The sequence below is a fragment of the Schistocerca piceifrons genome, chromosome 4 (assembly GCF_021461385.2).
Source record: "Schistocerca piceifrons isolate TAMUIC-IGC-003096 chromosome 4, iqSchPice1.1, whole genome shotgun sequence".
NCBI lineage: Eukaryota > Metazoa > Arthropoda > Insecta > Orthoptera > Acrididae > Schistocerca > Schistocerca piceifrons.
The window spans coordinates 761,373,659-761,395,416 of record NC_060141.1 but is presented as its reverse complement, the minus strand read 5'-3'; the positions used below and the strand labels follow the sequence as shown (position 1 = coordinate 761,395,416).

The 21,758-nt window shown below is 41.0% G+C and overlaps 1 protein-coding gene across 2 annotated transcripts in view; it reads right to left on the bottom strand.

The window, feature by feature from the left end:
- The window catches only part of LOC124794820 (putative protein tag-52), a 141,335-nt gene that overhangs the window by 43,244 nt on the left and 76,333 nt on the right, over positions 1–21,758 (bottom strand). Inside the window, exons 5-7 of one of the 2 annotated variants that reach the window (XM_047258478.1) lie at positions 20,005–20,168; positions 13,077–13,346; positions 8,632–8,763 (exon numbers count right to left, since the gene is read on the bottom strand). In XM_047258478.1, the coding sequence (XP_047114434.1) occupies positions 8,632–8,763; positions 13,077–13,346; positions 20,005–20,168 (566 nt within the window). The remainder of the gene's footprint in view (positions 1–8,631; positions 8,764–13,076; positions 13,347–20,004; positions 20,169–21,758) is intronic. The other variant, XM_047258479.1, reaches the window with a different exon arrangement.

The window sequence follows — 21,758 nt, the reverse complement described above, 5'->3', positions numbered from 1 at the left end:
CTGGAACCATCCATTTACATTTTTCATTGGTTGGATTTCTTTACTTACCAAACTTCTCATTCTATTTCTTTCCCTCTTCCTCTATCCTTCTTTCCTCACTGAAGAAGAAACTACCAATTCTGAAGGCTTAGAATGGTTTTTTGACTTTTCAAAGTGTCTGTCAGTAGTTCTGGATTTTGGTTTCATGAAAGTAAGGACTGGGCAGCCATTCTGTCTCCTTTTAATTTTACAGTCAGCTCAAGAAATTCTTCTTTTGACATAATTATGAGGGGGGGGGGGGGGCGGGGGCAAAGAGAGTGAAAGACAGTAAAGTGGAGCATCTCCATTTTCTCTGACATCAACCTTACAGTAAATAAATACTATTTTGTTAGCAGTTTACATCTGGGCAACAATTACCTAATAAATAGAAAAACTACTTCACAGGACAGGTTTTTCTAAATTCTTATCATCAGAAAATAATCTATGTTTTGCTGATTACTATAGCTTAGTCAGTTTTGCCACAGAAATTTGGGAGAAGAACATGACATTAAAATCAGATAGTACAATGTGATCTACACATTCTGACCCTGCTGGAACGTTCACTACAAACCTTCCTGATTGCAGAAATGTGTTTGATTTTATCTAACACACAATGACTTGAAAGTTATTTAAAATTAAAAATTCCACTGCTTATACTAAAGTGTAGCAATGAAGAATACTGCTTCAGTTTTGTTTCAAATAAGTAGAACACGATTACGTTACATTTAGAAATGCATAAAAATTACTTAGAGGTAAAAAGAAATGTACGCTTATTACTCTATATTTTACTAACCATAGTTATGACTATAAACTTTATGAACTAAGCTTATTGTAATAATGGTTGATATTTTTGTACTGCTTCAGTTTTTGTGTTTTTTGGTAATCATACAAAAATATGCATAGAGGAATGACTAAATGGCAACAAAAGGCAAAGTCAGTTTAACATACTTTTAAATTTAACTGGATGCATAAAAAAAAACGAACTCACCAAGTGGCAGGAAGAGAAAATTCTTACAAAGGTTTCTTTAACCTTTACATGCGTGTTCTGACACCATCTGGTGAGTAGATTTTTTCATCTACTCAACGGAATGTAGTCAAATTAATCAGGTGATGCTGAGGGAATTGGATTAGGAAATGAGACATTTGAAAGAAGGAAATGAGTTTTGCTATTTGGGAAGCAAAATAACTGATCGTGGTCAAAGTAGGGAGGATATAAGATGCAGGATGGAATGGGCGCACGCGCGCGCTCTTACACGCGCTTCTACATCTACTTCTACATTTACACTCTGCAAGCCACTCAACGGTGTGTGGCGGAGGGCACTTTACGTGCCACTGTCATTACCTCCCTTTTCAGTTCCAGTCGCGTATGGTTCGCAGGAAGAATGACTGCCGGAAAGCCTCCGTGCGCACTCGAATCTCTCTAATTTTACATTTGTGATCTCCTCAGCAGGTATAAGTAGGGGGCAGCAATATATTCGATACCTCATCCAGAAACGCACCCTCTCGAAACCTGGACAACAAGCTACACCGCGATGCAGAGCGCCTCTCTTGCAGAGTCTGCCACTTGAGTTTGTTAAACATCTCCGTAACGCTATCACGCTTACCAAATAACCCTGTGACGAAACGCGCCACTCTTCTTTGGATCTTCTCTATCTCCTCCGTCAACCCGATCTGGTACTGATCCCACACTGATGAGCAATACTCAAGTATAGGTTGAACGAGTGTTTTGTAAGCCACCTCCTTTGTTGATGGACTACATTTTCTATGGACTCTCCCAATGAATCTCAACCTGGCACCTGCCTTACCAACAATTAATTTTATATGATCATTCCACTTCAAATCATTCCTCACGCGTACTCCTAGATAGTTTTGCAGAAGTAACTGCAACCAGTGTTTGTTCCGCTATCGTATAATCATACAATAAAGGATCCTTCTTTCAATGTATTTGCAATACATTACATTTGTCTATATTAAGGGTCAGTTGCCACTCCCTGCACCAGTGCCTATCTGCTGCAGATCTTCCTGCATTTCGCTACAATTTTCTAATGCTGCAACTTCTCTGCATACTACAGCATCATCCGCGAAAAACCGCATGGAACTTCCGACACTATCTACTAGGTCATTTATATATATATATATATTGTGAAAAGCAATGGTCCCATAACACTCCCCTGTGGCACGCCACAGGTTACTTTAACGTCTGTAGAGGTCTCTCCATTGAAAACAACATGCTGTGTTCTGTTTGTTAAAAACTCTTCAATCCAGCCACACAGCTGGTCTGATATTCCATAGGCTCTTACTTTGTTTATCAGGCGACAGTGCGGAACTGTATCGAACGCCTTCCAGAAGTCAAGGAAAATAGCATCAACCTGGGAGCCTGTATCTAATATTTTCTGGGTCTCATGAACAAATCAAGCGAGTTGGGTCTCACACGATCGCTGTTTCCGGAATCCATGTTGATTCCTACAGAGTAGATTCTGGGTTTCCAGGAACGACATGATATGTGAGCAAAAAACATGTTATAAAATTCTACAACAGATCAACGTCAGAGATATAGGTCTATAGTTTTGCGCATCTGCCCGACGACCCTTCTTGAAGACTGGGACTACATGTGCTCTTTTTCAATCATTTGGAGCCTTCTGTTCCTCTAGAGACTTGCGGTACACGGCTGTTAGAAGGGGGGCAAGTTCTTTCGCATACTCTGTGTAGAATCAAATTGGTATCCCGCCCATCAGGTCCAGTGGACTTCCCTCTGTTGAGTGATTCCAGTTGCTTTTCTATTCCTTGGACACTTATTTCGATGTCAGCCATTTTTTCATTTGTGCGAGGATTTAGAGAAGGAACTGCAGTGCGGTCTTCCTCTGTGAAATAGCTTTGGAAAAAGGTGTTTAGTATTTCAGCTTTACGCATGTCATCCTCTGTTTCAATGCCATCATCATCCCGGAGTGTCTGGATATGCTGTTTCGAGCCACTTACTGATTTAATGTAAGACCAGAACTTCCTAGGATTTTCTGTCAAGTCGGTACATAGAATTTTACTTCCGAATTCACTGAACGCTTCACGCATAGCCCTCCTTACGCTAATTTTGACATCGTTTAGCTTCTGTTTGTCTGAGAGGTTTTGGCTGCGTTTAAACTTGCAGTGAAGCTCTCTTTGCTTTCGCAGTAGTTTCTTAACCTTGTTGTTGAACCACGGTGGGTTTTTCCCGTCTCACACAGTTCTACTCGGCACGTACCCGTCTAAAACGCATTTTACGATTGCCTTGAACTTTTTCCGTAAACACTCAACATTGTCAGTGTCGGAACAGAAATTTTCGTTTTGATCTGTTAGGTAGTCTGAAATCTGCCTTCTATTACTCTTGCTAAACAGATAAACCTTCTTCCTTTTTTTATATTCCTATTTACTTCCATATTCAGGGATGCTGCAATGGCCTTATGATCACTGATTCCCTGTTCTGCACTTACAGAGTCGAAAAGTTCGGGTCTGTTTGTTATCAGTAGGTCCAAGATGTTATCTCCACGAGTAGGTTCTCTGTTTAATTGCTCGAGGTAATTTTCGGATAGTGCACTCAGTATAACGTAGCTCGATGCTCTGTCCCTACCACCCATCCTAAACATCTGAGTGTCCCAGTCTATATCTGGTAAATTGAAATCTCCACCTAAGACTATAACATGCTGAGAAAATTTATGTGAAATGTATTCCAAATTTTCTCTCAGTTGTTCTGCCACTAATGCTGCTGAGTCGGGAGGTCGGCAAAAGGAGCCAATTATTAACCTAGTTCGGTTGTTGAGTGTAACCTCCACCCATAATAATTCACAGGAACTATCCACTTCTACTTCACTACAGGATAAACTACCACTAACAGCGACAAATATGCCACCACCAGTTGCATGCAATCTATCCTTTCTAAACACCGTCTGTGCCTTTGTAAAAATTTCGGCAGAATTTATCTCTGGCTTCAGCCAGCTTTCCATACCTATAACGATTTCAGCTTCGGTGCTTTCTATCAGCGCTTGAAGTTCTGGTATTTTACCAATGCAGCTTCGACAGTTTACAATTACAATACCGACTGTTGCTTGGTCCCCGCACGTCCTGACTTTGCCCCGCAGCCTTTGAGGCTGTTGCCCTTTCAGTACTTGCCTGAGGCCATCTAACCTAAAAAAACCGCCCAGTCCACACCACACAGCCCCTGCTACCCGTGTAGCTGCCTGCTGGGTGTAGTGGACTCCTGATCTATCCAGCAGAACCCGAAACCCCACCACCCTATGGCACAAGTCGAGTAATCTGCAGCCCTTAAGGTTGCAGAACCGTCTCAGCCTCTGATTCAGACCCTCCACTTGGCTCTGTACCTCAGAACGTGTCCTACTAACTGATCCCTTCTTTGGGTCAGGCTGTACCACAAATTTCTCTTCTCCTCAATGCTATTGAATAACTCCTCATTAGTTACATGATCTACCCACCTTATCTTCAGCATTCTTCTGTAGCACCATAGTTCAAAAGCTTCTATTCTCTTCTTGTCTAAACTATTTATCATCCATGTTTCCCTTCCATCCATGGCTACACCCCAAAAAACATACTTCTAGAAACGACTTCCTGACACTTAAATCTGTACTTGACATTAACAAATTTCTCTTCTTCAGAAACACTTTTGTTGCCATTGCCAGTCTACATTTTATATCCTCTCTACTTCGACCATCATCAGTTATTTTGCTTCCCAAATAGCAAGACTCATCTACTACTTTAAGTGTCTAATTTCCTAATCTAATTACCAGCACCACCCGATTCAATTTGGCTACATTCCATTATCCTCATTTTGCTTTTGTTGATGTTCATCTTATATCCTCCTTTCAAGATATTGTCCATTCCATCCAACTGCTCTTCCAAGTCCTTTGCTGTCTCTGCCAAAACTGCAATGTCATCGGCAAACCTCAAAGTTTTTATTTCTTCTTTCAGGACTTTAATTCCTACTCCAAATTTTTCTTTTGTTTCCTTTACTACTTGCTCAATATCCAGATTGAACAACATTAGAGATAGGCGATAACCCTCTCACTCCCTTCCCCACCATTGCTTCCCTTTCATGCCCCTCGACTCTTACAACAGCCATCTGGTTTTGGCAAAAATTGTATATAGCCTTCTGCTCCCTGTATTTTACCCCTTCCACATTTAGAATTTGAAAGAGAGTATTCCAGTCAACTTTGTCAAAAGCTTTCTCTACGTCTACAAATGCTATAAATGTAGATTTTCCTTTCATTAACCTATCTTCTATGAGAAGTCGTAGGGTCAGTATTGCCTCTCATATTCCTGTAGCTCTCCGGATTCCAAACTGATCTCCGCTGAGGTCTGCTTCTATGAGTTTTTCCATTCTGTAAATGACTTATTAAACTGATAGTTTGGTAATTTGACACATGCTTTCTTTGGAACTAGGATTATTGTATTCTTCTTTACGTCTGAGAGTATTTCGATTGTCTTGGAAATCTTGCTCACCAGATGGAAGAGTTTTGTCATGACTGGCTTCCCAAGGCTATCAGTAGCTCTAACGGAATGTTGTCTACTTTCAGGGTCTTGTTTTGACTTAGGTCTTTGAGTGCTTTGTCAAATTCTTCACACAGTACCATATCTCCCTTCTCATCTTCCTCTACGTGTTCTTTCATTTCCATAATATTGCACTCAAGTGCATCTCCCTTGTATAGATCTTCTATATACTCCTTCCACCTTTCTGCTTTCCCTTCTTTGCTATGTACTGGTTTTCCATCTGAGCTCTTGATATTCATACAGGTCATTCTCTTTTCTCCAAAGGTCTCTTTAATTTTCCTGTAGGCAGTATCTATCTTACCCCCAGCTGCTGTTACATCCTTACATTTGTCTTCTAGCCATTCCTGCTTAGCCATTTTGCACTTTAGATTAGATTAGATTAATACTTGTTCCATAGATCATGAATACGACACTTCGTAATTATGTGGAACGTGTCAGGTTAATAAAAGGTGTCTATACAAGATATTACATTAGTCAAAATATTACATGACACCCAATATTTTTAATTTTTTTAAATTTTTATTTTTTTGTGGGGGTTACGAAATTACCCACTTACTATATCCAAAAATTCATCTAATGAGTAGATGGAGTTGCCATTAAGAAATTCTTTTAATTTCCTTTTAAATGCTATATGGCTATCTGTCAGACTTTTAATGCTATTAGGTAAGTGACCAAAGACTTTTGTGGCAGCATAATTTACCCCCTTCTGAGCCAAAGTTAGATTTAATCTAGAGTAGTGAAGATCATCCTTTCTCCTAGTGTTTTAGCCATGTACGCTGCAATTACTTTTGAATTCGTTCGGATTGTTAATAACAAATTTCATAAGTGAATATATATTATCGTGAGGCTACAGTGAAGATTTCTAGCTCTTTAAATAAGTGTCTGCAGGATGATCTTGGATGAGCTCCAGCAATTATTCTGATTACACGCTTTTGTGCAATGAACACTCTTTTACTCAATGATGAGTTACCCCAGAATATGATGCCATACGAAAGCAGATAATGAAAATAGGCGTGGTAAGCTAATTTACTCAGATGTATATCGCCAAAATTTGCAATGACCGTAATAGCATAAGTAGCTGAACTCAAACGTTTCAGCAGATCCTCAGTGTGTTTTTTCCAGTTCAACCCCTCATCAATGCATACACCAAGAAATTTTGAATATTCTACGTTAGCTATCGATTTCTGATCGAAGTCTATATTTGTTAATGGGGTCATTCCATTTACTGTGTGGAACTGTATATACTGTGTTTTGTCAAAGTTTAATAAGAGCCCATTTGCAGAGAACCACTTAATGATTTTCTGAAAAACATCATTTACAATTTCACCTTTTAATTCTTGTCTGTCGGGTGTGATAGCTATACTTGTGTCATCGGCAAAAAGTACCAGCTTTGCATCTTCGTGAATATAGAATGGCAAGTCATTAATATATATTAAGAACAGCAGAGGACCCAAGACCGAACCTTGCGGCACCCCATTCTTGATTGTTCCCCAGTTTGAGAAATCAACAGTTTTTGGTATATTATGGGAACTGCTTATTTCAACTTTCTGCGCTCTTCCAGTTAGACATGATTTAAACCATCTGAGCACTGTCCTATTCATACCACAGTACTTGAGCTTATCTAGAAGTATTCCATGATTTACACAATCAAAAGCCTTTGATAGATCACAAAAAATCGCAACGGGTGACTTCCGGTTACTCAGAGCATTTAATATTTCATTAGTGAAAGTATATATAGCATTTTCCATTGAGAAACCCTTCTGGAAACCAAACTGACATCTTGTTAAAACTTTATTTTTACAAAAGTGTGAAGCTACTCTACAATACATTACTTTTTCAAGAATTTTGGATAAGGCAGTCGGAAGAGAGATTGGGTGGTAGTTGTTGACATCAGTAGTATCCCCTTTTTTATGCAGTGGTTTAACAATGGCATACTTCAGTCTATCTGGGAAAATGCCCTGCTTCAGAGAGCTATTGCATATGTGGCTAAGAATCCCACTTGTTTCTTGGGAACAAGCCTTTATTATCTTCCTAATTTCAGAAGGAGAGGTGGGTGGAATTTCAATTGTATCAAATCTCGTTTTTTACATGTTTGTATTCCCTTTCGCCTACTTCATTTATTGCATTTTTATATTTTCTCCTTTCATTGATAAAATTCAATATCTCCTATGTTACCGAAGGATTTCTAATAGCCCCCATCTTTTTACCTACTTGCTCCTCTGCTGCCTTCACTATTTCATCTCTCAAAGCTGCTCATTCTTCTTCTATATTCCTTTCCGCTGTTGTTGTCAATCGTTCCTTAACGCTCCTGCTGAAACCCTCTACAACCTCTGGTTCTTTCAGTTTATCCAGACCCTATGTCATCTCCTTAGATTTCTACCTTTCTGGAGTTTCTTCAGTTCATAAACAATAAATTGTGATCACAGTCCACATCTGCCCCTGGAAATGTCTAACAATTTAAAACCTGATTCATAAATCTCTGTCTAACCATTATATAATCAATCTGAAATCTTCTGATGTCTCCAGGTCACTTCCACGCATACAGCCTTCTCTCATGATTCTTAAATCAAGTGTTAGCTATGATCAGATTATGCTCTATGCAAAACTCTACCAGGCAGCTTCCTCTTTCATTCCTTTCCCTCAGTCCATGTTTACCTGCTACTTTTTCTTCTCTTCCTTTCCCTACTATCGAATTCCAGTCCCCCATGACTATTACATTTTGGTCTCCTTTAACTATCTCAACAACTTCTTTTATCTCATCATACATTTCCTCAAACTCCTCCTCATTTGTGGGGCTAGTTGACACATATTTTCATACAAATATAAATAAAATACAAAGAAACATTCCACATGGGAAAAATGTATTAAAAACAAAGATTCCATGACTTACCAAACGGGAAAGCGCTGGTAGATAGGCACAATAAAAAAACACACAAACACACACACAAAATTTCAATATATATATATAAACAATAATCTGCACTGCCTGGTTACACAATAAGCCAACACCAACTACAAAATGGCGCTCTCAAAAGTTATTATTCTGACTAAATATTACAAATGAGAAACCTCAGTACATACCTTCTCACATCGTTTTCTCTTCCTTGTTACTCTTTCAGAAGAATTATGGTTCATTTCTCGCAAAATATCAAATCTTCGCATTGGTCTCCTGGAACTACTGTCCTTTCGCAATGTCTGCCGGTTCTCGTGGTACTGAAAGATATTTCAAGAAAATTATTAATCTAAAAATTGATAAAGAAAGTAATTTTGAAATTCATTGCATGTGAAAATTGTAAGCTTTTATGATTTTCGTTTCTCTTGTTCTTTTTGTAGCATCTGAGTACTTCAACCCCCTAATAGAATAAGCCTTCAGAGGTTAAAAAATCAGAGCTGAAATATTTACCACAGATATTTTACAAGCTGGTATGCCCTTGAAACAATTTTAAACAGTTTTCAAGTATAAGAGTGCAATAGTAAACATGCAGCAACAGTGGAAGGTAACATTGATCTAGAAACATCTTTCAGAATAATTTAGTGATCCCACCCACATCTGCAGTAGGACTTCTTTATTTTATTGCTTTGAATAATGCAATTATTGACAGTAAAAACGCAGAACTAAAATTCTTTACGAGTTAATTTTTGAAGTACTGACGGACCACTGATATGTAATCACTAAAGTTCTCTGACACCAAAACACTGAACAGCAATTAATAGTTAATTTGTAGTTTTATCAGCAATTCTTTAATCTGCAAACTCTTACCTCTCTTGTCACTATACCCTTCAATTATCCCATGTTGTACCAGGTCATTGTGAAACAACCTTAAACATATTACAAAACCTTGCAAAAACTGCTCTTCAATTACTGCTGTATTTACCCGAGTATAAGACGAGATTTTTTTTCCAAATACGGAGTTGTCTTATTTACGCAGCTATTGCTGCTGAGGTCAAAGTTTTTACATTGTTTAATAGATTAAGATAAGGATCATCTTACATTTACAGATTAAGCTTTGGCTATTGAGGTTTTGTACAAATTAATTTGAACAATCCCGAAGGGTAGGACATATCAAACAATATTTGAATTCCGATAGGCTCAAGATTTCCCGATAGACTGAAGCACTCGATACAGTATCGACATTGCTTGAACAATCACTTGACATCTGACTCTCAGCATAGTGCAAGGGATAAGCAAGAAACTATGAACTCGTCACAACAACAATGTAATGTTCGGCTTAAAAATTGACAATTTTTTGAAAACAGGAGGAAATAACATTTAATTCTATCAGCTTACAACTTTTGTTGTATTTGAACAGGACTGCAATAAACATTAACAACAACAATGTAGGAAAAGATAGACTGCTACTAACCATAAAGAAGACGTGTCAAGTTGCAGACAGGCACAATAAAAAGTGTCTTTTAATTGTGCCTGTCTGCATCTTAACATGTCTTCTTTACAGTAAATGGCAATCTGTCTTTTCCTACTTTGCTGATACTCCTACCTGGAGCTTCCACTGCAGTAAATGTTCTCATACATGTATGGACACCGTATACACTTTTATGCTGCTTTTTAAGTAAAGGTAACATTCAAAGGTGAAAATCTTGTCCTTCAAAAATTGTTACTCGATTCTGAACCCGACTAGTATTTTATTTGGTTGTGACAAATTACTGATTTACCAAGTGGGTTGCAAATGAGAAATTCAGTTGATGTACACGTTGGAATACCAGCCTTTGATCAGCTTTACAACCAGATGATGACATTCAGATGAAATAAGAAGGAAAATTAATCCAGAATGAAATGTCTAACTAATGAAATAAATCATACTGAATTAATACAGAATGAAATGTCCAACTAATGAAATAAATCATACTGAACTGACTGTAATCGTTGCTGCAAGAATAAATTACAGTGGAAAGACCTGTTGTGGAGATATGCAAACAGATGTCACTACATTGCACGATGAGGGTACGATCGATAACTACAATCTTTTACTTATGTATTATTTGCAGTTTGTACTGCACCCTAGAGGATATTGTCATTCACATTTCACTGTTTGGAAAATTGGAAGGGGGGCAGTGACTCATCTCAGCTGAAAACTATGAGTGCGGGAAGGGGAGTACAGAGCAGGTAGATATTTCATCATGCAGTGAAATGTGGGGACGTATACTGCATACTTTGGTTTTTTATGAACATCTACCATGTTTAAACCACAATTTTCCTGGAGCAATTTGCACTCAGAATCGAATTTACTTGGAAACTGGATCAATAGCCAGCAATAGGATACATGTCTCCAGAAGATGCTGAAGTCTGTGTGGAAGCCAGTGATTTACTTACACAAAGCATGGATTTAGAAAAGCTCAGAAACTGAAGATACACATTTCAAGAAGTTAACAAAACAGGACAAGTCTCTTTAACAACAACAAAAAGAGTTAGTGGGGCATATACAGTTACTAATAGATGCCACAGAGCATTGGAAATGACGTGGCATGCTTTGTACGAGGTTCATGGTTGAATATTGTATAGGGAATGTGCAAGTTTCATGGTCCATAAGTATTAGTATTAGCTTTCAGTTGTAAAGGAGATAAGATTAAATTGTAACAATTTTAACTGATACCAGTGGTGCACACTATGGGAGTGTGGAAGCAAAGATCAATGCTTGACATTTATAGGGAACAAGCAACAGTTCCAACTGTGGCACCAATGCCTCACACCACCAAATGTCACTGTCTCATAACAGAATATAACTTCCCAACTCACCATGCCATGCCATGCCATGTCTGAGTCATCTTGGAGTGTCTCTGACAGGTTCCAGGCAGTCAGTAATTCTATCCCTTATGACACTCATAGAAACAGTTTTTAAAAGTTTGATGTTTATTTACAAAATGGAGTGGTTTGAAAAGCCAGAAGATTTTATTCTATTCTGGATCAAAATAACAAAGTGATTGACACTCGAGTGTGGAAATGGTTGACACTGTTGGTTCACTATTGAGTGCTCATGTAATATGGCTGTTTCCTCAGCAACATCTATGTAGTTCAATGCAAATACATTCACATGATTCCCTTCTAATGTACATTATTGAGTTCTCTTTGAACATCACAATAGTCTGATTTTTCTGTACAGCATCCTGGACAGTTTCAGACATTATAAGTAAATTAAATGAATTACAATAATTAGGTTATTGGCATCATGTGTTATCTGCAACTATTCTTTGCTAACTGGGACTTGGAGTAGCAGAGCAACTTTCATCAATGAACAGAACAGAAAAGAAAAGAAAAGAAAAGACAGCATGACAAAGTTCGTTCTCCGATTGGTTTTCACTTTGGCAGCTGTAATGTAAAGGACTAGCTGTCAACCACTTTGTTATTCTCATCCAGGTATATAAGTACATGATAGAAATTTGGAAACAGCTGAGCAGAGGTCTGGAAGAGCCCTTGATGATTGCTGATATGATTCAATTTTTCCCTCTATGTATTTTGGGCATGCTCTATAGGATTTAGACACTGATATCACTTTATGCAGCCCATGCAGAGGATATTTTCACCAGTGAGACCATCATGCACCAGAGCAGTGCAGTTCGGGTGGACATTACCATCGCTGAAGAGGCATTTTGGATCAAGAGCAAATATGGAAAGTCGTATGTGTGGTTGTAGTACCTCCTGTCTGTACTTGTGGGTTTCAGCAGCAGTCCTTTGATCACCAATCAAGCTTCAAATCTCTATACACACATCTAACACATTGCCTCTCCACATAAAACAGACGTATCTTTGCACTTTCACGTGACCGACACACTGACAGACCTCTGACATACAGATGAAACAGTTAGTCACAACATTGCTGCTTGTAAGGCAACTGTAAGCTATGTAGGTTTAGTTGGACCTATGCAGCTAAGTCTAGATGCTGTTTCTTGTTGTGCAATGATTATTTTTGGTTGAAATTTTCGTGCCCTGTATGTAATGCATCCTGTTTATCTCAGCCAGGACCAAAGACTTGAAATAACACATTGTGGCAGATTCATCACTGCTGAGAGTGCAACCTGCAAGTGACCTCCTTCACAGGTTTTTGAAGATTTTTCTATGCTAAATAGGGTCCAAACGGTGTTGTAGGGATATGAATTTTTCCAAGAAAATACACTGTGTTGTGACACACGTACAAACAAGACTGAGACATTATGGATGTCAAGCACTGTTTCCTCTTGTCCTTGAACCAAGCTTCTATTCAAAACACAGTTTGTTATTTTCCAATACAGCTAACATAATTTTGATTTGTGGCAAAATTTTGAGATGTTTACAACGACTTTTCTGTTTATTCTTTCCATTTCCCCTGTTCCATACAATGCTTAATTTTTAGACAGTAGTGAAACAAAATAATGCATAACAAGTGAGAAACATCATTAATCTTATCAAAGTTGTGGATAAATGTTATCAGTACACTATGGGGGAACTGAAGTCTAGTCATTTAGCATTTGGGAGCCAGGAGTTTGGAAAAAGATGTGCATGTTGTACAAGCTAAACAGCAGGGATTTTACAGTACCTGTTTAAGTGCTTCGCTGATGGCAGAGATCCACAGTTCTCCTTCTTGCATAGTTACAGTGTAAACCAAGATTGTTACACCATGGCATGTGATCTTGAACATTCCTTTACTCAAGATCTCTGCGACGGTGCACTTCTTTAAAGGTAGTACACAACAGCACTTCAATGAATTAGATTCTGAAGTATTAGGCCGTTTTATTTTGCAGTACATTAGCATATCATTGAACAGAATAAAGTATCGTGGATGAGCACTTTTTCCTTGAGGAGAAACCTGAAACCAAAATCAGAACATTTACTTTCTCATTAGCTCTTGTTATTATGAAGTGTGGAACATAATTATCTTAATGTTATTAGTAGCTACTTGACCCTGTTGCTTGGATCAGAAATGATTTATTCCTTGCTGCATATGTACTCTTTTTAAGTATTCATGGATGAGTGTTTGTTCATTTAACACATCAACTAAATCACGGGCAAAAATAAGAATGCCTGACATACATATAAAACTAAGCAAGAGATGAAACGTGCAAAAGAACCACACAAAAAGTTTTATTTGTTTTTTTGTATAGTAATGTCTTTGTGATATATTCAGTGCTGAGGAAGCATTATTTTGACAAACATTATTAACTGGAATATTTCCTCTGTATGCTGTTCTGCAGCTACGAATTGTATGAAATGCATTGTAATGATAATCCAGCACAGCTGCTCTGATGAACTATTACTATAATGAATTTCTCACTGTTTGGTTTTGCATAAACAAAGTTACTTCAAATTTTGAAAACATTTAATTCATCTAGTTCTGTAACATAATATACTTATCACTGATATACTAATGATGAACAAAGGAGACAAGGAACAACAAAAATTTCACTGTTTTTTTGAGGTATATACTAAGGAGAACATAAGTTGGAAAACCCACAGAGCAGATCAAAAATTAGATTCAGTGACTTGTCACAATAAGAATTTATCCACTCCTTGAGTATGGGGCAATATTTTAGAGTACCACAACACTAAGGAAAGGCACGTGTGTGTGTGTGTGTGTGTGTGTGTGTGTGTGTGTGTGTGTGTGTGTGTGTGCACTGTTCCATAGATACTCACAGGAAAGAGCCTCAATTAGTTCAAAGATAACTGCACTGTTGGGGACAGTTCTCATCTGGTGTGGCAAATGGAATAAATTGGTGTATTATATGACTCAACATTACTTTATGTCACCTGGGATGGAGATTTAAGGTTTCAACTGGTTTCAAAGGCCTTTTTACAGAAAATGATTGGCTGGTTGGTTAATTGATTTGGAGGAGGGGGCCAACAGCAAAGTGATTGGTCCGATGGTATAGGATGGCAGAAATCAATGGAGGAACAACAAAGACAGCACAGTCCAGTCAACGGGAAAGGATAACGTTCAAACAAAGAGGAAAAAGGGATGGCAGGGCAGCAGGAATAGGAGAGATCAGCACGGGGTGGGTACAAATGGTTAGAGCAGGGGTGTCCCAGGAATGCACGGTGGGGCACCAGCATTGCTGCCAAACCATCCTGACACTCACACCATACCATGCCATTATCATGATACAATGGACACAACACCAGGGGAGAAGACACAAGAAAAGGGGAAACAAAGCAGCACAAAAGACCAGACAAAATGTAGGGAAAAGGTGGGGAGAGCCAGGCCATTACGGAGGCGAGGTCAAGGCCCCCACAACCTAAGCCAATGCTACTAACGGACTCAAATTCCAGAGTAATATTAAAGGACTTATAGCTGAGAGTACAAACCACTTTCATGAAGAAAAAATGAAGACAGACATAACCAAGCGAGGGTCGTCTGCTAACACCCGACACAAGGAAGTTGGGAAGGCATATTTAATGTGAATGGTCAAAAGGTGGTGGCAGTCCTACCACGAGCGGAACCCCGCAACACAAAGGGAGGCTGGCTCAGTGCTGAGTAAAAGCCCACGGGTCAACCTAGTATGGACAATACGGTGATGGTAGAGGTTGACAGATTCTCACTGTGAGAGGCAGAGGGAAGAACGCCACTTGGTAAGAGTGTCCTTGATGGCGCGAAGTTTATTAGAAAGGGGGGGAGCCTCCTGGGGTCAAAAAGGGATCTGATGTAACACCTCAAACTTGCATATGGAGGAGCCACGGAGAAGGGGGGGGGGGGGATGGCAGATGCCTCCTTCCTCTCCCCCAGTCAGTACATTACTCGTGATACCTATGTGGTCATGAACCCAAAGGAAGTGGACCGAATAAGCAGCATCACTGAGACCTGTGAGAAGGTCATGGATGGCAAGAAAACCACCTAGCAATAGCCTGAAGACCACTCATTGAGTCCGTACATAACAAAACTTGGGTGAGGAAGGACTGTTTAATAACAGATGACCACCAGTCCATAGTAAACACCTCACTCTTGACAGGCAAGAGATGGTGATTTTGTGCCAATGGAAGATGTGAAGGTATGTCCCACACGATCAGTGGATTTATAGCCATTGGTGTAAAAAAAAAAAAAAAATTGGTAACCTCAAACTCCCTTATGAGCTTTTGGAACAAACAACAGAACACCATTGGAGCAATGGAGGCTTTTGGATCCCAGAAGAGATCAATCCAAATCTGTGGTCGAGGAACTAACTGAGGGGTAGGGGTGGGGGGTCTGGATGGAACGTGAGGAAGAGGACAAGGAGGGGAGCAAGTAAACCCACCCGAGGGGGGCAGTGAGCAAGTGACGGCCCGAAGCGCAAAAAGAATGGAATATGAGGATGAGTGGGGAAGAGCAGACAGTGATGGCATAGGAAACCTGGAGCTGGGACAACTGAATTTAAAGACGAAGGCTCCCAGCATCAACCAGAACACTACTGACAGGGCTCATGGGAAAGGCACTGGTGGCTAAATGGATACCACGATGGTGAACTGGGTCTACAACTGTAGTCCAGACAAGATAGAACTAATGCCTGGTAAAGGCGAAGAAGGGTTGAACATTCCGCACCCCGAGAAGTGTGGGCAAGAAAGCAAAGAACACTGAGTTTATGCAAACAGTCAACCTTCTGATGACAGATATGGAGCAACCAAGTGAGCTTGTTGTCCAAAAAGAAGACCCAAGAAATGGAACTCGGGGACCACAGTCAGGTGCCGGGCATCGAGGTAGGGCTCTGAATCAGGATGGACCACAGTATGGTGAGAGAAATGCGCTACTCTCCATTTTCCTGGGTCCGCAGAGAGCTGATAACACTATCAACCCAGAGTCTGAATGACCGGTGGGCCAGGAACTGGTAAATAAAAATTGGGAGGGCGCCCCGAAGACCACATCCTTGGAGTGTAAGAAGGATGTGGTGGCGCCAAGCTGTGTTGTAAAGCTTATGAAGATTGAAGAAGACTGTGACAAGATGGCAGTGCTGAGGAATGTCCTGCCCAACTGAAGTTTCCAATTGAAGCAGATGATCGATTGGAGGCCACACCTCCCAGAAGCCACACTGGTAAGGAGATAATAGGTCCCGAGATTCGAGGACTCAATTGAGCCAACAAGCTACCAGCCATTCTAGTAATTTGGATGGGACATTGATCAGGGTGATGAGCCGGTAACTATCAAGCGACGATGGATCCTTGTCAGGCTTAAGGACAGGCATCACAATACTGTCTCTCCATCGAGGGTGGAAAATGCCTTGAAGTCAAATACTGTGAAACACCTGGAGGAGAGACTGGCATTGTGGAGGATTGAGATGTTGAAGCAATTGGTTAGGGATGGAATCAGGGCTAGGAGCTGAATCATACGAAGAAGAGAGGGCCAGAAGAAGCTCTATTTTGGCAAAAAGTTCACTGCAGGATTCCGCCTGATGAAGGGTAAAATGTAAGTGGAAAGCTTCTTCAGCCTGCTGCTCATGGAGGAAAAAGGCAGCTGGATAGGAGCCTGACACTGATGCCATCACAAAATAGGTCATGAAGGGTTCTGTCAGAACTGATGGATTTGAACAAAGGCCACTTGGAAGGGCCGAGGTTAGACCACACCCGAGATGAAGGGATAGAACAACCTAGTGACAAGACAAAGCATTCCCAACACACTAATTTACTCTGTTTGATTAAGTAATGAGCTGTAGTATGAAGACAATTAAAGGTAATAAGACTGAGGGATGATGGGTGCCACTTGAGATGTTGCAATGAATGATGAAGATCACAGATAGTGGTGGCAATGGCCGTACTCCACCATGGAACCAGCTGACAGTGAACAAGGCCTGTCATGTGGGGAATGGGAAACCGGCAGTGTGCATTATCTTATTGGACCGATTATGGATGACTTCGTCAATACAACCTGACAAAGAAGGTGGAAACACGACCTGCGAGGTATATAAAGGCCAATCAGCACAATGGGAAGCCAAGCGGGTAACCTGGTCAGCAAAAGGTGGGAAGGGAACAAGAGGATCAGGAGGAAGTGGTCACTATCACAGAGGTCATCGTGTAGTGACCAGTATAAGGAAGGAAGAAGGAGACAGGAAGAGAGTGAAACATCAGTGGCAGAAAAAGGTCCATATGCAGAACTAAAATGAGTAGTGAACCGTCATAAAGAAGGCACAGGTCATGGTCCGCAAGAAAGTGGTCAATGAGCAGCCCCTGACTAAGTGAAGAAGCACTGCCCCGCAAAGGGTGATGGGTATTAAAATCTCAAAGGAGGAGTTGCTGAAGGTGGTCAGTTAGGGCAGTAGATTGTAAACCATCCAAAGATTGCAAATGATGATGGCAGTGTCCAATTGGACCTGAACAGCAATCATTTCCAAACTGGTATGAAGCGGGATCCATGTACTAACAATATCTGTAAAGGAGTGAGGTGCAGACATCGATGGAAGCCTTTAAAGGGCCAATCTGGTTCTGACAGAAAGCATGGAACCCACAAAGGGTTGGTGAAAGAGCATCAGTAAAATGATATTTCTGGAGAATGACAAGCTGCTGAGTAAAAGCCAGTAAGGTCGGTGGGTGGGGCAGGGTCCCATGGAGGGAGCCCCATCACTGATGAGTGCCTAAAATGGGGCACTTCTTCAGCTGGGGAGGGGGAGTGGCACGTGGAGAGGAGAGGAGAGAGGGACGAAACTGGAGGAAGGAAGAGGGAGGAAGGGAGGGAAAGTACATAACTGAGGCAAAAGTAAAAGTCACTGACACATGGTGAAGTCTGTCAAATTTCTGATATGCCTCAGCGTAAGATAAATGCTCCAGGGACTTATACTGTTGTACCTTCTTTTCTTTCTTATAGCCGGGCAATCTGGTGAGTGTGAAGAGTGATGACTGGTACAACTTACGCACATGGGTGGCAGAACAGAGGGGCTCCCCTCAGATTGGTTGTCCACAGTCACCCCATAGTGTGTCCGCCATATACTGGGAAGACGTGCCTGAAACGCAAGCACTGAAAGCACTTCACAGGTGACGGGAGGTACAGCTTCATGTCACACTGATAACACACAACTTTGACCTTCTGCGGGAGAGTATCTACCTTGAAAGCCAGAATTGAGGTTCCAGTATCAGTGCTGTTGCCCTTATCACCTTTCTGCACAACCAATCAAAATGAACTCCCCGTTGTTTCAGATTGGGCTGGAATTCCTCATCAGTTTGAAGGATGGGATTCCTATGAAAAATGGCTCCATGGACCATATTCAAAGACTGGTGTGGTGTAATGGACACTGGGAGGTTACCAACATGATCACAAGTACAAAGAGCTGCAGGCTGGGCAGCAGACTTAGTTTTGATCAATGGGGAATCTGGCCACATATTAGTGAGAGACTCCACTTCGCCAAACTTGTCTTCATTGTTTTCCACAAAAGATAACGGCTTTGTGGTGGTGAATGTGTCCCCTTCCATCCTAGTACAGACCAGGTAGTGGGGAAAGTGTGTCACCTCAAGCTAGCGAGCCTGGCCTTCCTCCCAGGGTGTAGCCAGCAAAGAGAAGGCCACAGGATCATAAGAAGCAGCATTCAATGATCTCTTGTAAAGAGAACAGCCAGACTTTTGGAGCTTGACATACTTCATTCACAAAGCATCTGGCCTGTACCACTCACTTGAATCAGAGGCTCACCACATGGGCACTACCCAGCTACAACAACGACTGTTTGGGACAGTGGCCACTGCTGTGAGTTCTGATGCTCCAGAATGACAAGCAACCACTACTAGGCATGGAGCATGCCTCCCAAGGCAACAGGTCAGGTATCACAACTTTGATGCCTGTGATGTCAGTGGGCTCTGACAGCCTCGTCACATGGACTGGCTACACATGCTGATGCCTTAGTGGGGTAGAGGGGGGGGGGGGGGGGGCTATGGCAGGGAAGGAAGAGGGAAAGGAAGAGGGTGAGGAATCCATATGATAGGGAGGGAGTTCTTCCCAAACAGCTCACACTAAGGAGAGAAAATTGAGTTGTGGAGGTCAAACCTCAAAAGGGGACCAAAGAAAGGATGACAGAGAAAAGGCAAGGGAACAGAACCGCAAGGAATACAGGAAACCAACTGGATAGCCAAGTCGACATAAGTAAGAACACCGAGAGAGGAGAAGGAAGGGGCAGAGAGGGAGGAGCGAGGACAGGGAAGGAGAGACATGGGGGACGGAAATAAAGGGGGGGGAGAGGGGGAGGGGGAGAGAGAGAGAGAGAGAGAGAGAGAGAGAGAGAGAGAGAGAAGGGGGTAGTATTTTAAATGCATGTAAAGTATACACACACACACACACACACACACACACACCCCAAGTAATTAACTAGTACAATGATGGACAAAATGAAAAGGGTTCCAGTCACTTCTTAAGTCTCATAATTAGGAAAAACATCTTATTCTGCAAAATGTAACAAGGGCAGGGTGTATTACAAGTGTAGAGAAGAGTAGAACAATTTTTATAGTCTGTAAACACTGTTAATGTCAGGCAGTTCTGAACTGAGATATTCAGTAATGAAAAGAAAAAAAAGATGTGAAAATATGCTCACTTTCATAAGGAGACCTTCCTTTAGCACACGCCTGCCCGGTACAACAATTTGAGGTAATCCTCCTACCAAGCTAGTCTGCAGTCTCACCATACGCTCCATGTTCTCCTGCTCTCGCATAAGATTGTTAATGTGCTTTGCAACTTCTTCTACAGCACTCAGTGATTCTGTTGGAAATGATAGTATACCATCATTACAGATATAATTGTTTCATAAAAGTATTACACGAAACATAACACAAGACTAAGTTGTTGCAAATTTAAAGGTACAAGGGGGGGAGAAGGGAGAGGGTAAGAGCAGCGGAGCGGGGGAGGGGTAGAGCGGAGGAGGGGTAGAGCGGGGGAGGGGTAGAGCGGGGGAGGGGTAGAGCGGGCAAGGGGTAGAGCGGGCAAGGGGTAGAGTGGGAGAATCCACATAAGCACCACTAGTCATCAGAATTGCCGTTACTGAACACTGACAACACACGTGATGAATTACAGCTGGATGAAGTTTTTTTTTTTTGTCATCACTTGCAAACTATGTCCTCCATTATTTGCTTGACGTATTCCAATCTCTGTCTTCCTCTACAGTTTTTGCCCTCTACAGCTCCCTCTAGCACCATGGAAGTCATTCCCTCATGTCTTAGCAGATGTCCTATCATCCTGTCCTTTCTCCTTATCAGTGTTTTCCACATATTCCTTTCCTCTCCGATTCTGCGTAGAACCTCCTCATTCCTTACCTTATCAGTCCACCTAATTTTCAACATTCGTCTATAGCACCACATCTCAGATGCTTCGATTCTCTTCTGTTCCGGTTTTCCCACAGTAAGACGTACATCCTCAGAAATTTCTTCCTCAAATTAAGGCCGGTATATGATATTAGTAGACTTCTCTTGGCCAGAAATGCCTTTTTTGCCATAGCGAGTCTGTTTTTGATGTCCTCCTTGCTCCGTCCATCATTGGTTATTTTACTGCCTAGGTAGCAGAATTCCTTAACTTCATTGAATTCGTAACCATCAATCCTGACGTTAAGTTTCTTGCTGTTCTCATTTCTACTACTTCTCATTACCTTCGTCTTTCTCCGATTTACTCTCAAACCATACTATGTACTCATTAGACTGTTCATTCCGTTCAGCAGATCATTTAATTCTTCTTCACTTTCACTCAGGATAGCAATGTCATCAGCGAATCGTATCATTGAAATCCTTTCATCTTGAATTTTAATTCCACTCCTGAACCTTTCTTTTATTTCCATCATTGCTTCCTCAATGTACAGATTGAAGATTAGGGGTGAAAGGCTACAGCCTTGTCTTACACCCTTCTTAATACGAGCACTTCGTTCTTGATCGTTCACTCTTATTATTCCCTATTGGTTGTTGTACATATTGTATATGACCCGTCTCTCCCTATAGCTTACACCTACTTTTTTCAGAATCTCGAACAGCTTGCACCATTTTATATTGTCGAACGCTTTTTCTAGGTCGACAAATCCTATGAAAACGTCTTGATTTTTCTTTAGCCTTGCTTCCATTATTAGCCGTAACGTCAGAATTGCCTCTCTCGTCCCTTTACTTTTCCTAAAGCCAAACTGATCGTCACCTAGCGCATTCTCAATTTTCTTTTCCATTCTTCTGTATATTATTCTTGTAAGCAGCTTCGATGCATGAGCTGTTAAGCTGATGTGTGATAATTCTCGCACCTGTCGGCTCTTGCCATCTTCGGAACTGTGTGGATGATGCTTTTCCGAAAGTCAGATGGTATATCGCCAGACTCATATAT